The following is a 14,947-nucleotide window of genomic DNA, read 5'->3' as shown; positions in this document are numbered from 1 at the left end:
ATCTCTGTGAGTTCAAGACCAGCCTGGTCTACAAGAGCTAGTTCCAGGACAGCCTCCAAAGCCACAGAGAAACTGTCTCAAAACACCCCCCCCCAAACAAAGAAAGGTAAAGTGTATAAGTTTGAGAGACATTAAAAAAATAGTTGTGGTAATGCAAGTTAGAATGAAAAGTGAAGTAGATACAACTTTTTGGATTCACCAAGATAGGATAGATATGGAGTATTTTCTCTGAATTTGTTAATTGTTAACAGACTAGACATTGTTGATATATTTGTTGCTGTATATATTATATATAGTTATTGTACTTACTGTGTATAGTTTTTCTTATGTTAGTTATAACCTTTTTATTTTAGACAAAAGGGGAATGTAGTGATGTCTTGTTTATACTCTAACAAATAAAGCTTGCCTGAAATGACAGGCAAAAAAGCTTGTAAGAAATGACAGAACTCTGAGTTGGAGGCTAGCTTGGTCTACAGAGCTAGCTCCAGGACAGCTAGAGCTGTTACACAGAGAAACCCTCTCTCGAAAAACAAACAAAAAAGAAAGAAAGAAAGAAAGAAAGAAAGAAAGAAAGAAAGAATTTCAACAGAATACAATAATTTAAACTTAACTACACAGTAACACAGTTAAAGTTGCTGGGGCAAAAAAGAATCTGACTAATAATAATATCAAACATTAACTCTGTATCGAAAGGAGTAACAGAAAACCAAGGGATCAGAAGCCTGATACATTTACATTCTGATAATTATAGAGGTCTCTTCCTTGCAAACTAAGTATTTTATGAACTAAGGATGAAGAGTGAATATAATATAGGTAACATGTATGCCAAACAAAAGGGAAGACTCAGCCCTGGCCATGCAAAGGAGAGTATTTCTTCAACAGGTTTTTGGTCATGTAGTACAAGGTGAGCTGCGGCATGCAAAGCACATATTTCAGCCATGACACGTAGTTGCAAGGAACAGTTCCCGCCCAAGGAGCCACAGGGAAATTAGGGACTAAACAAACTACTCTACTCTTCATTTTGTTTTAATTTATTTTTATTTCATTTACATTGGTGGTTTTGCCTGCATGTATGTCTGTGTGAAGGTGTCAGATTCCCTGGAACTGGAGTTGCAGACAGTGTGAACTACCATGTGGATGCTGGGAATTGAACCCAGGTCCTCTGGAAGAGCAGCCAGTGCTCTTAACCGCTGAGCCATCTCCCAGCCTGACTATTCTTAGTACTGAATGTTAGTGGTGAAGTAGAAACCTAGAACCACTGGAATTTAGAAGAGGCTAGAAAATTTCTGTGAAGGGAGACTATGAATAAGACGGTACCTAAGCTGGACCATTGGTGACATCATGTTTCCACATGCAAGAGTGATGGGAACAGCAGCTGACTGTCCAAGTCTTGTTCCCTCTTTAGTTGCTGGCACACCTGCTTTTATTTTGGAATCCTCCACTCCCTAAAATGCCTTAGGAATCAGTACTGGTTAGTCTGATCTAAGCCAATCATCCCTCCCATCTCCCTCTCCTTCTCTCTCCACCCCCCACTGTGTGTTTTTGTGTGTGTGTGCGCGTGTGTGTGTGTGTGTGTGTGTGTGTGTGTGTGTGTGTTGTGTGTGTTGTGTGTGTGTGTGTGTATGTGTATAGAAGGTAGACTGACTATTGACCAATGGTTATGGACATCTGCTGGGCCTGTAACCACCTCTGGAACCACTATATCAGGATTTGCTGATGCATGAGAAAATAAACGGCTTTTGTTTAAACTTGTTTAAACAAGTGTTCTCTGACTCATAGCTGATAACCATTAAAGAGACAGAAGGAACAGACGTTCTAGTTGTGAGAACTCAATAAACAGAGGGTGTGAGCTGTAAAAGTAATAACTTCAATTCATTAACAGTGATGGACATGCAGAATGTAAAAGGGAATAGTGCTTAAAGCAGAAAAGAAGGTTGGAGTCGTGGTGGGGGCCATGAATGCCACATACAAGAGTAGGTGAGTTTCATAGGCATTGAGGACTGTAGAGTGTTAAGCAGGGTAGAGAGCTGAGGAGAGCTGTGTGGCAGAAAAGCCATTTCACGGCAGCATAAACTGGAATTTGGAGGATTCTGGAGGCGTGGAGATCACCAGAGTCTATGCCATTCTTACTTGGAAGGGACAAGGACCTGAACTATAATCAGTTTCCTTGAGGACATGGCATTTGCTTGCACTCTTAGCTCTATTCTGCTTGAATAAACCAGAAATAAAACATGGCAGAAGTAAACCTGACAACTCACTATGGAAATGTGACAGACTACTAAGGCCGTCTCTGGGGTCTGTGACTCACTAGCATTTATTTGCAGAATAAAATACCATTTTTTCTAGCGTATTATATACACATCAAAAAGGGTTGTTGTTCCCAATGTTCTTAAAAGAAATCTTCTGAGATAATTCTCTTAAGACTGCCCCTTGTCCTTTAAGATTTGCTTAACAAGATTAGCTTCTATCCATGTCCATAAACAGAGTATTATCTTTTATATAGTATATTTCAGACTGTCAAGTGACTCACCTGGTAGAGAGTCCAATTGGTCACGAATGGACATTAGGGCATTCACGACTGTGTACATTATGGCTTATATGGCTTACCTTAGCTTTTAGAAGAGGGGTTGAAACTGAAGGAGAGCTAATAAAATTCATTTCCTCTCAAAAGCCTATGACTAAGAATTGCTATTCTAAATAACTTGCTGAGAGAAGGAAGTTTTCTAATACTCTGTAACAGCTGCCAAAATACTTTTAGCAGTTACCTAAAATATAAAAACTCAACTATAAGATAGTACATTCCTGACAAAAGTTCATTCCATAACTCAAAAATCAGCACAGCCTCTCCAGTGGATATTGTTTTTAAGTGAATGTAAAACAATGTTCTCAAAAGAACGAACTTCCTGAGATAACTAATTTTTAAGGTAACACCTCAGAGCTAACTATAACATGTCCTCTGAGGGCTCCATAGCTGGCTAAACCTCAAAAGACAGATGTTGGGTGAGGATAAGTTTACTACCACTTCCTCCCAATTATAATAATCTCTATGACTTGGAATTAGACAACAGTGAGATTCAAACAGCTTGAAAGCAACAACAATATCAAACAGTGCTTTCAGGGTCAAGAATGTAGTTCAGCAAAGTGCCAACTACACAGGCATGAAGACCTAAGCTCAGATACTCAGGACCCACATAAAATCTGGGTGCAAAAGAGTATTTATGTAAGCCCAGCACTAGGGGAGCAGAGAATAGACGGTCCTGGGCATGAGGTGGGGTTCCTGGCCTGTCGGCCGAGACAAAATGATAAGTAAGCTTCAGGTTCAATGAAAGACCCTGTCTCAAAAAATACGGTGAAGTGTGACAGATGCCTAATGTCAATGTCTGGCCTCAATCATGATGTACACACGCATACATAGACTAACACATTTAGTACTAGAGTACACACACACACACACACACACACACATACACACACACACACGTGTGCACGTACACCCCCCATGTTCTACAAAATCAATAACATTTATGTATAGTCTATTACATTATTAAATGTGCCTCTAACTACCAATACAGTATCAGCTCTGAAACAGAAGACTACCAATCTTACCTTGGTACAGACCACCCGTACAACCACTTTCCAAAAGGCAGATGAATCAGACCCAGGTTGTACCTCAAAGAGAAGATGTTTTTCCTGGCCAGCAGCTACCTTAGCAGTTCTGAAAAGAGGCAAGCACATTTGTTATTTTTATGAAAAGTAAAACCAAATTCAAGAAACACTTTCCAACAAGGAAGGAAAAAAGCAGAAGTGATTGCAATAAGCAGATTCCTACAGCACAGGGACAGAGATTGTTGCCAATGTTTTTAAAGTCAAAAGCTCTGTGGAATACTCCATATCTATATTTCAATTGTCTCTGAATGCCTAAAACAGATGTTTTGAAAAACTTCATCCTAAGCTGGGGATGGTGACACTAGCCTATGACCTCAGCACCCGGGAGATGAAAAGAAGGAGGATCAGGAGTTCAAGGAGAGCTTGAAGCCAGCTTGGGCTGCATGAGGTCCTGACTAAAAGAAAACATGCAATAACAATTAACCCCGACAAACATAGCTCAAGAAAACTGGTACTTTAGGTAAAAGTTTGCAGGCTTAATTTACAGAAATGCTGACCAAATACACATAATTCTAAGGAATACCTTATTTTTGGTTGAGTCCTATTTACATAACCACATTCACATACTTTTTTGAAAGCTTTCAATTTATACTAATTTTGGGTTCATCCAAGTAAAACAAATAGTTGTGATACTAATATAGCTTTACTGCTCTTTCCTCAAGAAGTAGTTACAAGAGCCACACTTTCAGAATCTTGCTATCAACACCATCTAAAATGGATCTAAAGGCCTAAGACTGTAGCTCCCATTATCATTACTGGCTTTTCTCTGAGCACTAGCAGCAGGAGAGTTGCATACAATTAAGTACCTTCCAGCTAAGTAAATCAACTGGCCTCAACAAGCCAGCCAAAGGGAGTAACTCAGACATGCCAGCTTCCAGTTGTTTCCCCAGATACCAAGCCACACCTCTATGCAGGTCTGACTTCATGGTTGGCAGACAGAAGGGAGCACTGTATTCATGAAATGTCCAACTCTAGCCCATGGAAACGTGTTTCAAACTACACTGCTGGTATTGCTTAGTGTACAGTCAGCAGCAAGAGCTTAGGTTTAATTCTCAACACTTTAAAACAAAAACAGAACAACAACAACAACAAAAAGAAAGCCACCAAAATAAACAAAACTCTCAAATTCACTTGAGCATCCTGTCCCAAGTAAGTAAAAGGAATATATTTTTACTGTGGCACAGTAATTTAGTTCATAAGTGATGTCAAAGGACAATTTTTTTCCTTCTAAAAACTTTAGGTCAATAAGCAAAACTGCATTAAATAGTCTGAGTTTACATATATAATGAACTAAAGGATGGCAAATATTATGAATTACTCTTCCTAGGAGCTGGAGCAATGCATCGGAGAGATGGCTTAGTGTTTGGTAAAGACACTTGCTCAAGCCTGATCACCTATGTTCAATCCCTGGGACCCACATGTTAGGAGAGAACAGATTCCTAAAATTGTCCTCTGACCTCTACATGTGCACTACCCCCATAAATAAATAAATGTAATATTTTTAAAAGTTGGAATAAGAATAAGGTACCCTATGCTTCTAATACTACTAAATTCTCAATCCCATTTTACTCCTTATAAATATGACTCCAGAAACAAGCTATTTTTCTTTTTTTTAATTAATAAAATTCAGTGTTCTTAAAAGAAAGCTACCCCAATAAAACCTTAGGACTGTCCTTTAGCCTTCATAACTGACTAAAAATAATAGACGCTATATTCACAAAGAAGTATGATCATCTTACATAACATGTTTCACATTGTCACTATGTCCCTTATCCAACAGGGTTGTCATAAAAGCCTCCAGCATAGGTGCATACATATCAGCACGAGATGAGCTATTAATAGAATAGTGACTACTACTATAAATTTGTATGTAGTGGTCCTGGGCTTTGAGATGGTTGAATAAGAAGCAGTGTAGGATAATGGAAGGAACTTCTGATTCACCGACAGCTGGAAGTGTCATCAATATTTGAATCATCAGTTAAAATGCTCAAACCCATGGCACAGTGCTTTGTGCATATCGTCTTCAGTGAACACTGGTTAGATTGAAGAGACTAGAGAGAGGCTTTAGGATATCACTTAAGGGGGCTGGAAAAATGGGTCAGTGGTTACAAGCACTGATTACTCTTCCACGTGACCTGGGTTCAATTTCCAGCACCTAAATGGCAGCCCACAATGGTCTGTTACTTCAGTCTCAGTGAATGTGGTGCCCTCTTCAAGCTTCTACAGGCACCAGACATGCATGTGGTGTACAAACATACATGCAGGCAAAACTTTATACAGATAAAATAAAATAGAAATATTTTTAAATATATCATTTAAAGTATCTTAGGCAAGTTTTAATTAAGTTCCCCAAGAGACAGAAGATTGATACAGAATAAAGTAAAGTAGAAGGTGCTACCAGAGGAAGGTTTAAGAGAAAAAAAAAGTGTCACCAATACACCTGCTGCAGGGACGGGGGGGGGGGGGGGGGGGGGGGGGGGGGACGGACGGACCAGCAGTACTGAGAAAGTATAGGGGTCTGAGGCCACTCAAAGGCAAAGAGCCCTTTGTACTTTGAAAAGCTTCTACATAGATCAGCACAAAAATTGAGGTGAAATCCATAAAGAAAGACTAAGTTCAAGGTGGAGAAATTTACACTATCTTAGACACTCATTCAGGAGAGTTAAGCAGACTACTTCAGTGAAGAAACAGGCGGCCACACACATACCTGGTACACTGTGGTGCTTCTGACTGTCCAACTCTTTTGCTCTGGTGACTGATGGCAAATTATCTTTAAGTGCTTCCACACCAGAGTCAGTTACAGCCTCTTAGTACAGCTGCTGAGCTGCAGTACATTCTAGAATTGCTCTGCCATACCTGCTGCCTGTGTTCTAATTTTCATTTTAAGTTCCTCCCACCCCTCTGTTCCCTTTCCATATTTTAAAATAGCTACATTAAAGTCTACTTAGAGCAGACAGTCAATGTACTTTCTAACTTATGCTAAAAAACATTCATTCTTACCATCAGTACATATGGTTACCTTCTGTACATAACAAATGGGATCACACATGAGGGAAAACAGAAAGAAGATGAGCAAGGCTTACACATCATTGAGTTCAGCTACTCTCCCAAGAAATTCTTCATAAGTTAAAGAACCACTTTCTCGAACCAAGGTGACGTGTTTTGCTACTTTTTCTGGTAACTTGTTAATAACCAGCTGCGTCTGATCCGAAATTTGTTGTCCCATGGTGAAACGGTGTCTTTCAGAATTCAGAGTTTTGCTTCACATAGTTTCTATTAAATACAATGCAGAAGTTATTTGTACATAATTATAAAAAATACCAATATACTCATTGTCCTAGTTAGGGTTACTATTGCTGTGATAAAATACCATGACCAAAGCAACTTAGGGAGGAAAGGGTTTATTTGGCTTACACCTCCACATCACTGTTCATTATCAAAGAAAGTCAGGACAGGAACCCAAGACAGGAACCTGGAGGCAGGAGCTGATGTGGAGGCCACAAAGGAGTGGGCTTACTCAGCCTGCTTTCTCATAGAACCTCAGACAACCAGCCCAGTGATAACACCACCCACAACGGGCTGGGCCCTCCCACAGTGATCACCAATTAAGCAGATGACCTACAGCCTTGCCTACAGCCTCATTTTATGGAAGTAATTTCTCAATTGGAGTTCCCCCTTCTCAGATGAGTTTAGCTTGGGTTGAGTTGATATAAAACTATCCAGCACAGTTGTCCTTCAAAAAGCAAACAAAAACTACAAGCACCTTAAGGGGGATTCAGTCAACTCAAATGAATCTGAGATACAATTTATTTAACCATTTTTAAAGTAAAAATTTATATCAAGTTTTTCAGAATCATATAGCTAAATGATTCACTTATGATAATGGAAGAGTGACAGGCCTCTATCAAAAACAAAAGCCACACACACACACACACACACACACACACACACACACAGAGAGAGAGAGAGAGAGAGAGAGAGAGAGAGAGAGAGAGAGAGAGAGAGAGAGATTGAGAGAGACAGAGACAGAGAGAGACAGAGAGAGACGGAGAGGCAGTCAAGTGACTGCATTTTCCTAAAGACATTTCCAGACTGTCTACTATATGTCAGACTCCAAACTAAATGCTTTCCATCTATGACATCATTTATTACTCACGGCATCCTACAGGGTAGATGGATTTTTTTATATCCTCATTTTATGGATAAGGAAATGGTTAAGTCTACGGTGTGGGATAGATGTGAACTTTGAACTCTCAGCAAATTCCATTTTGTTTACCATAAAAATATCTATCTTTTACTTTTACTCAAATTACACCCTTGCCACATAAAGCAAGCAAAGTAGTAACAATTACATAGAAAAGAATTTCAGCAGAAAGCTTGCTTTATTGTTTAATCAAAATGACATTATAGGTTTAAATAAAAATATGTGACTTTAGGGCTAGCAAGGTGGCTTGTGGGCAACTGCACTTGCTGCCAAGCCTGACAACCTGAGTTCTATTGGCAGGAGTCACATGATGGAAAAAAAAAAAAAAAAAAACAACTCTTGAAAGTTGTCCTGCCCTCCATACATGCACTGTAGCATGTGCACCCGTAGACACATGCACGTATACACACACGGCAAATAAACATTTTTAAAAATGTGACTTTAGCAGGGCAGTTGTGGTGCATACCTTTTTTAGTTTGTTTTTTGAGACAGGTTTCTCTGTGTAGCTTTGTAGACCAGGCTAGCCTGGAACTCACAGAGATCTGCCCCTGCCTCTGTCTCCCGATAGCTGGGATTAAAGGCGTGCATTGCCACCACCTCTGTTTTTTTTTTTTCTTAAGATTTATTAATTTATTATGTATACAGTGTTCTAGGCACTGTATGCCTGCAAACCAGAAGAAAGCATCAGATCTCATTATAGATGGTTGTGAGCCACCATGTGGCTGCTGGGAATTGAACTCGGGACCTCTGCAAGAGCAGTCTCCAGGTCCTGACGAATGCCTTTAATCCCAGCCCTCAGGAGGCAAAGGCAGATGGATCTCTGTGGTTTTGAGGCCAGCCTGGTCTACAAAGTAAGTCTCAGGACAATCAGGGGTATTAACACAGAGAAACCCTGTCTCAGAAAACAAAACAAAACAAAACAAACAAAAAGATTTCAAACTAAAGCGTATAACCACAAATATGTATTACTTTCAGTATTAAATTTAATGTGCTATATGGTTTTTTAAAGTTACTTTAAAAAGTATAATTATACTAAAAAAAAAATAATTCCCCTAATACTATTTTGGATCTGAACCCATGTGGTAGCAATAAATACCATAGTAGAGGAATAATGAAAAAGAAGGAAACCTAGACTACTAAAACATAATCTCTGAAGGCAAAAGATTACAATTTAAATATGCCCAAGTATAACAGACTCATACCAACTATATCCAAAGAGAAACCATTAAAATTCCCAGCTTAGAGAAGGTGTCCAAGGAATTCACCTTAGTGGTTTCTGGGCAGCACAGACTAGTGACATCCCAAAACACAATAGTGTTGAACTCCATTTTATCCTAAGCAAAGACAGTTTCAAAACAAAAATTCCCAAATGCCAAAAACCTAAGAAAAATGTAACATCTTATAACATAAAAAGTAGGGTATGGCATTAGAGTAAGTCCCTATCAAGAAAAGCAGTAATTTCACCCTGACACTGAATATAGGTATTTAAACACATGCTATCTTTACTTTTCATGTTCTGATTCAAATGTGTGGAAACATAAGCAAATGGCTACAGAGCAGCTGGAAACCACTGTCATACATGGTCTTTCTAAAAATTCTGTGATGGCACACACCTTTAATCCCAGTACTCAGGAGGCAGAGACAGGCAGATCTCTGCGTTCAAGGCTAGCCTGGTCTATGAATCCAAGACAGCCAGGGCAACACAGAAAAACCCTGTCTTGAAAAACAAACAACAACAACAACAACAATACATTTAACAAGTATTGTTTATGGCCTGGGGACAGGATGGTGAGCAAACAAAAAGACAGGCTTCTTGGCACCACAGGGTATCCGATACAGTTAGGGATGGAGCAATAGTCATACAAGTAAGTATATAATTACAAAATGAGAAACACTAAACCAAACAAGTACAGAGTGTTATGAAAGCCTAGAAGGGTGAGAGACACTAGCCTTGAGTTGGAAAAGAAATCCTGGGCAAACACTTGAGTCCAGAAAGATAGTCTGGGTTTGCAAGAGAGTCGGGACATGGTGGGAGGGCATTTTTATGAAGAGGTTTCCAAAAGTCTCTGAGATAGGTGGACCATGGTGCCTTGGAGGGAAATAAAAACCCTGGGGTGACCAGAGAAGGGAGATGTTGACACCAAAACAAAATCAAGATGGCTGTTTAAGATTTTTCTCAGATAACTGAAAGACAATATTAGGTATGCTTGCCCAAACCAGCTGACCAAGACTAGAATGAATGAACTGTATCTACTGAATAAGTCTCTGATTTCCTAAGTCTATAAATACAGTAAGAAGTTAATTCTTCAAAGTATGCTGAAAAGCTGACTGCACAAAAGCACCTAGTTAAGATGTGCTTTAGAGCAGCACAAAAATAGGAGTCCTGAGGTTTTAGATTAAAATAACATACAATAGGTTAAGCAGGTATGTCAAAATAACCCTAACTCTTGCTAGAAGCAGATGTCTACAGCAAGGAGCCTCCCACTCTACTGTGTCATACAATGGGCTGACCACACAAGAGGTTTTCATTCAGCTCAAGGCGGCCACACCTTTAAAGGAGTGCCAACACATGAGAACACATTCAAGAGTCACATGAAAGTGACTGGCTGTGGCTGAGTACAGCTACGCAATGACCTGTGTAGCACAACAGCCTGTTCAAATATTTCAGGAACTGTCACAAGAACTGTTTTTTTTTTTATGTCTATAAAGAACAGACTGGCCAATAAGGACAGAGGGGAGAGCCAGACTTATGTAAGAATGCCCTACCAACACAGCAATGGAAAGTGCTGCTGTAGCATAGGTGAAGTTTTCAATGATATAATACGAAAATGTTTAAAAATTGGAAGTTCCTCTAAAGAGTGACACCGAAGAGAATTTTCCAGGTGCAAAATGGAGGTGCTAACCTATACCCCATGGTTCTCAATCTGTGGGTAGGGGCCCCAAAGACCATCAGAAAACACAGATATTCACACTCCGATTCACAACAGTCACAAAATTAGTTATGCAGTAGCAATGAAAATAATTTTATGGTTGGGTCACAACATGAGGAACTGCATTACAGGGTCACAGCATTAGGAAGGTTGAGAACCACTGCTCTAACCTAACACAAGGAACTGTATCACAAGGTCACAGCTTTAGGAAGAGTGAGAACCACTGCTCTAGTTCTCAAAATGAGGCTTAACTTTCCTCAAGCTTTGCTGTACTAGTTTAATAAACAGACTTATCAACCAGCCTGATATTTCCAATTCCATCTACATTACCTAGCAGAGAAAAATAAACTTCTGAAATGGTCTCAATCAAGACTTAATGGAACTCATGACAACCGAACCAACATTTGTAGGGGAACCAAAAGTCCCCAACTCTTCCCAAGTTAACTAAAAGTAACAGGAGAAAACTATACACATTTTGGTTTATTGTTTATATATATGGGGAAGTCCTCACAAGACCTTAAATAGGGCCCAAAGCATAGGTACTCACTAGACAAAGAGGAGTTGTGAAATTGTGAAAAGATGACAAGAGGTTGGGGCTGGGGGAAGTTTCCCAGGTAAAAGGCAGGTACTTTTACATGATTGCTTCATCCCCTTCTCTAGGGAAGAAAAGTAAGTCCCAGCACACTTCTTTCATCTGCTACTTTAGAAAGTATCTGTACCTTAAAGACTTCTTATGCACTGGTTAGGAGGGAGGGCCTTGCATTTAACCAGTTTCATCACTTGTGTGAAAATACAATTTTTTATGTGTAATACAGAACCACTGACATGAGTATCCACAAAAGCAATCTGTTGAAGTCACACTTCAGTGGCCAGCCACAACCTTTGCAGTATCACTCTTTAATGACCTACGTGTTACTATTATAGCATGTATCATTCAATTAAATCACTTACACTTCTCCCCCATGAGTTCTTCAGGACACCTACCTGTGTTCTCGATTCTGGACAACAGGTAAATGTATATCATATTTCCCTAGTCACCATAGTAAATTTTTTAAATCACTCATCTCGTATTCTTTTATTAGCTCAGTCATTCATCCACACTAACATGAAGTGGAAGTTAAAATATATTTATGGAAAATGTAAAATTGTAAAAACTTATCCCATATATATATAATATATATATATATATATATATATATATATATTATATCTGCACAACAAAATATCTCCCTTGAAATCATGGAACAGTAGTGCTGCTTACAGACATAATTTGCTGGCAAACCATTGGCAATAAAATTCAGCAAAAGACAAGTCAGTGGTCAAGACTCCTCAAAGAGTGGCTTTCAAACCAAAGAGCCATCTCTAGCATGGCCCCTTCTAGCAAGAAACAGTTGTGCTTCCTGAAAGCATCTGGAGGATTTTCTAAATAAGAGCTGTTATTCTGAAACTCACAGGAAATCAAGGATTCCAAAAATGCCACATTCTTCAGTGGGTGGCGCAGATAGTTGATCACTTCTTTTTCTAACAAGTGAGTTGTTGTCGTCCAAGTATTCCTTATATAACAACTGCATCACTAATAATTCTCACACACAGGCGCTCTAAAAATTTAAACCATAAGCCATTCAGAAATGTATTGGAGGGAAACTGAGACAATCAAACTGCAAGATGACTAGAAGAGGGCAAGAGAGCTCAGCTGGGAAGTGCTTATGGGACCCAAGTTCTATCCCCGGGCCAGCATGAAAAGACAGAGTGTTGGCACACTTGTAATCTCATCCCTGGGACTTGCTATCCAGCAGGTGTAGTCTAACCAGATCCAAGGTTAACTTTGGTGTGCACTTATGCGAACACACACACACACACACACACACACACACACACACACACACACACACACTGATCATTTGACAAGGACTGTGGTATTAAAGGCACCTTTGAAATCTGTTAAATTTTATAACATCTTCAAGCTTAGTAATAAATACTAAGTCCTACAACTGGGTGTTGAAGGACACTACCTTATTATTCACTGTTTACACAAACTCTAAATTTACAAGAAGTACCAGCTGTTGAAATTAACACAGATATAATAGTCCAATGATTAGACTGGTCAGAGTCACTAGAGAATCTAGAATGCCTGTTCTAGGGTCAAATGTCTTAAGTAAGAGAAAATGAAACTAAAGAACTCTTAAAAAACACTGGAAACCTAAAAACAGAGTACTGGGTAATTGCTGGAGTTCTAATAGTCCTGGTGTGTTCTAATAAGTTCACTTCTTTAAAAAAAAATACTAGATTTGTAAGAATTCTCTTTGCACTTTCTTTACCTGTTTAGAAAGAGAAAACAACTTCCCCTAGAGGAATTAAGTCATAATCAGAGAACCAAGATACAAATTCTCTCTCTCTCTCTCTCTCTCTCTCTCTCTCTCTCTATATATATATATATATATATATATATATATATCCCTTATATATACTGTTCCTTTTTATCAAATGACAAAACCACAATCAAATTGAGGAAAATATACAGAAACTGAAACCAGATAGCATGAAGGGGGAATCCATGCTACTTTTGAGGGTTCTAAATACAGGAGGCTATCTTCTCAAAGACAACTATCAGAACCATGGGTTGTTGGGCAGCTCACTCCCAAGGTAAAATTCTGAAGGATGAACTTAATGGCATAGCAAGAATGGAAGAGGGAGTGGAAATGACCAACTTAGTTCGTAACATATGGATTAAAAGCAATTGGGAGTGTTACTGCAGCTACACATATCCAACAGAAGGACTTGAGATGCCGGGCATCATGAAATGGGGCTGGGTCAGAAAGAGAAGGCACATGGCCATTTATTTAATAGGTAGGCTGGAGAAAGTCCAACAATAGTAAACCCACATTCTGTAATGAAACTGCACACAGAAGGCGACTTACCCTACAATTACGATTAGCAAGGAAACTATTTTTTAAATGTCGGTTCTCAAGGTAGCAATTAGTTTGACAAACAAAGGCCCAGGTGGACATCCAGGGCGGGTTCAGGAGGAGGGCTGGCCAACGCTACAGGCCCAGGCTTTCCCCCTTAGGAGCTTTGCCCTGTGCCACCCTCCCGCCTCGGCCCCCGCCCCTCGGCCCCTCCTCGGCGCACCTGCTCAGCTAACCAACAGCTAAACTGCTTATTGCTCCAGCGCCAAGATTCAAAACAGTCAGAGCTGATCGGAAACCTTTCCTCAGTACCACGGCGAAGGCGGAACCAACGCATCCACCCTCCGTGGAAGCCGGTGCCCCAAACCCACAGCTGAGGCCCTAATCAGGGCGGCCTCGCTCCCCCGAAGCCCAGTGCTACCCCGGCCTCCACTCCCTGCTCCAGGACTGTGGAGCAGCTGGGAAAGGACACGGCGAGGGGGCGGCGCTGCAAGGCTCACCCTGATGAAGGCATTGCTCCCCCGCGCCAGCGACGCCGCCTCAGCCGCTGCTTAGCTAAACCCGCTAGGCGGCAGCGGCGCCGCGGCGGTCCCAGTCGCACCTCAGTGACGCAAAGCCACGCCCTCGAGCGTTGCCTGGAGACGGAGCTCCACCCCACCTGCTCGCTTTGGAGGCCTCTATGGCTCAAGGCTGCTGACACATACTTGCAGATAAAATACATATATAAAAATCAATAAAATATTTTTTAAAGGAAAAAAAGAAGAGGCAAGCCGCTGACTTGGAATAAGCAAAATATATTTAACAGAAGTACTTCCAATTAGAATACACAAACAATTCTTCCACCTCAAAAAAGAAACAAGCACTTTTTTTCAATTGGCCAAAGACTGAACGAGCTTTCTAGATTATGGATGGTAAATAAGCATATAAAATGATGCCTGACATTATTATTCATTAAGGAAATGTAAATTAGAAGGAAAATGAAGTGTCAATGCAATATCACAAGAGTATTGAAAGGACTGTATTAAATGTTGATGCTGAACAACTGGAATTATTATTATAGATTGCCTGTTGCATGTATGTAAAGCGTGTGTAAGGTAACACGGTCATTGTGGAAAGAGATTGTGGCCAACCGCACAATCCAGTCATCCTGCTTGTAGCATATATACACACAAAAACTGGTACACCAAAATTGGAGTTATTTATAATACACTCAAACCATAAACAACCAGATATATGTTGTT

The 14,947-nt window shown here is 40.0% G+C and overlaps 1 protein-coding gene across 3 annotated transcripts in view; it reads right to left on the bottom strand.

Moving 5' to 3' along the window:
- Rnf141 (ring finger protein 141) overlaps positions 1-14,322 on the bottom strand; it is a 29,205-nt gene extending 14,883 nt beyond the window's left edge. Inside the window, exons 1-3 of one of the 3 annotated variants that reach the window (XM_027410082.2) lie at positions 14,207-14,322; positions 6,750-6,939; positions 3,607-3,715 (exon numbers count right to left, since the gene is read on the bottom strand). In XM_027410082.2, the coding sequence (XP_027265883.1) occupies positions 3,607-3,715; positions 6,750-6,892 (252 nt within the window). In that variant the 5' untranslated portion in view covers positions 6,893-6,939; positions 14,207-14,322. Of the gene's footprint in view, positions 1-3,606; positions 3,716-6,749; positions 6,940-12,252; positions 12,401-13,929; positions 14,128-14,206 lie in introns of those variants that run through there. The other 2 variants (XM_027410084.1, XM_027410083.2) reach the window with 2 other exon arrangements.
- Positions 14,323-14,947: the final 625 nt, after the last annotated feature.

The sequence above is a fragment of the Cricetulus griseus genome, chromosome 3, assembly GCF_003668045.3.
Source record: "Cricetulus griseus strain 17A/GY chromosome 3, alternate assembly CriGri-PICRH-1.0, whole genome shotgun sequence".
Taxonomy (NCBI): Eukaryota; Metazoa; Chordata; class Mammalia; order Rodentia; family Cricetidae; genus Cricetulus; species Cricetulus griseus.
This window is presented reverse-complemented; position numbering and strand designations above follow the sequence as displayed.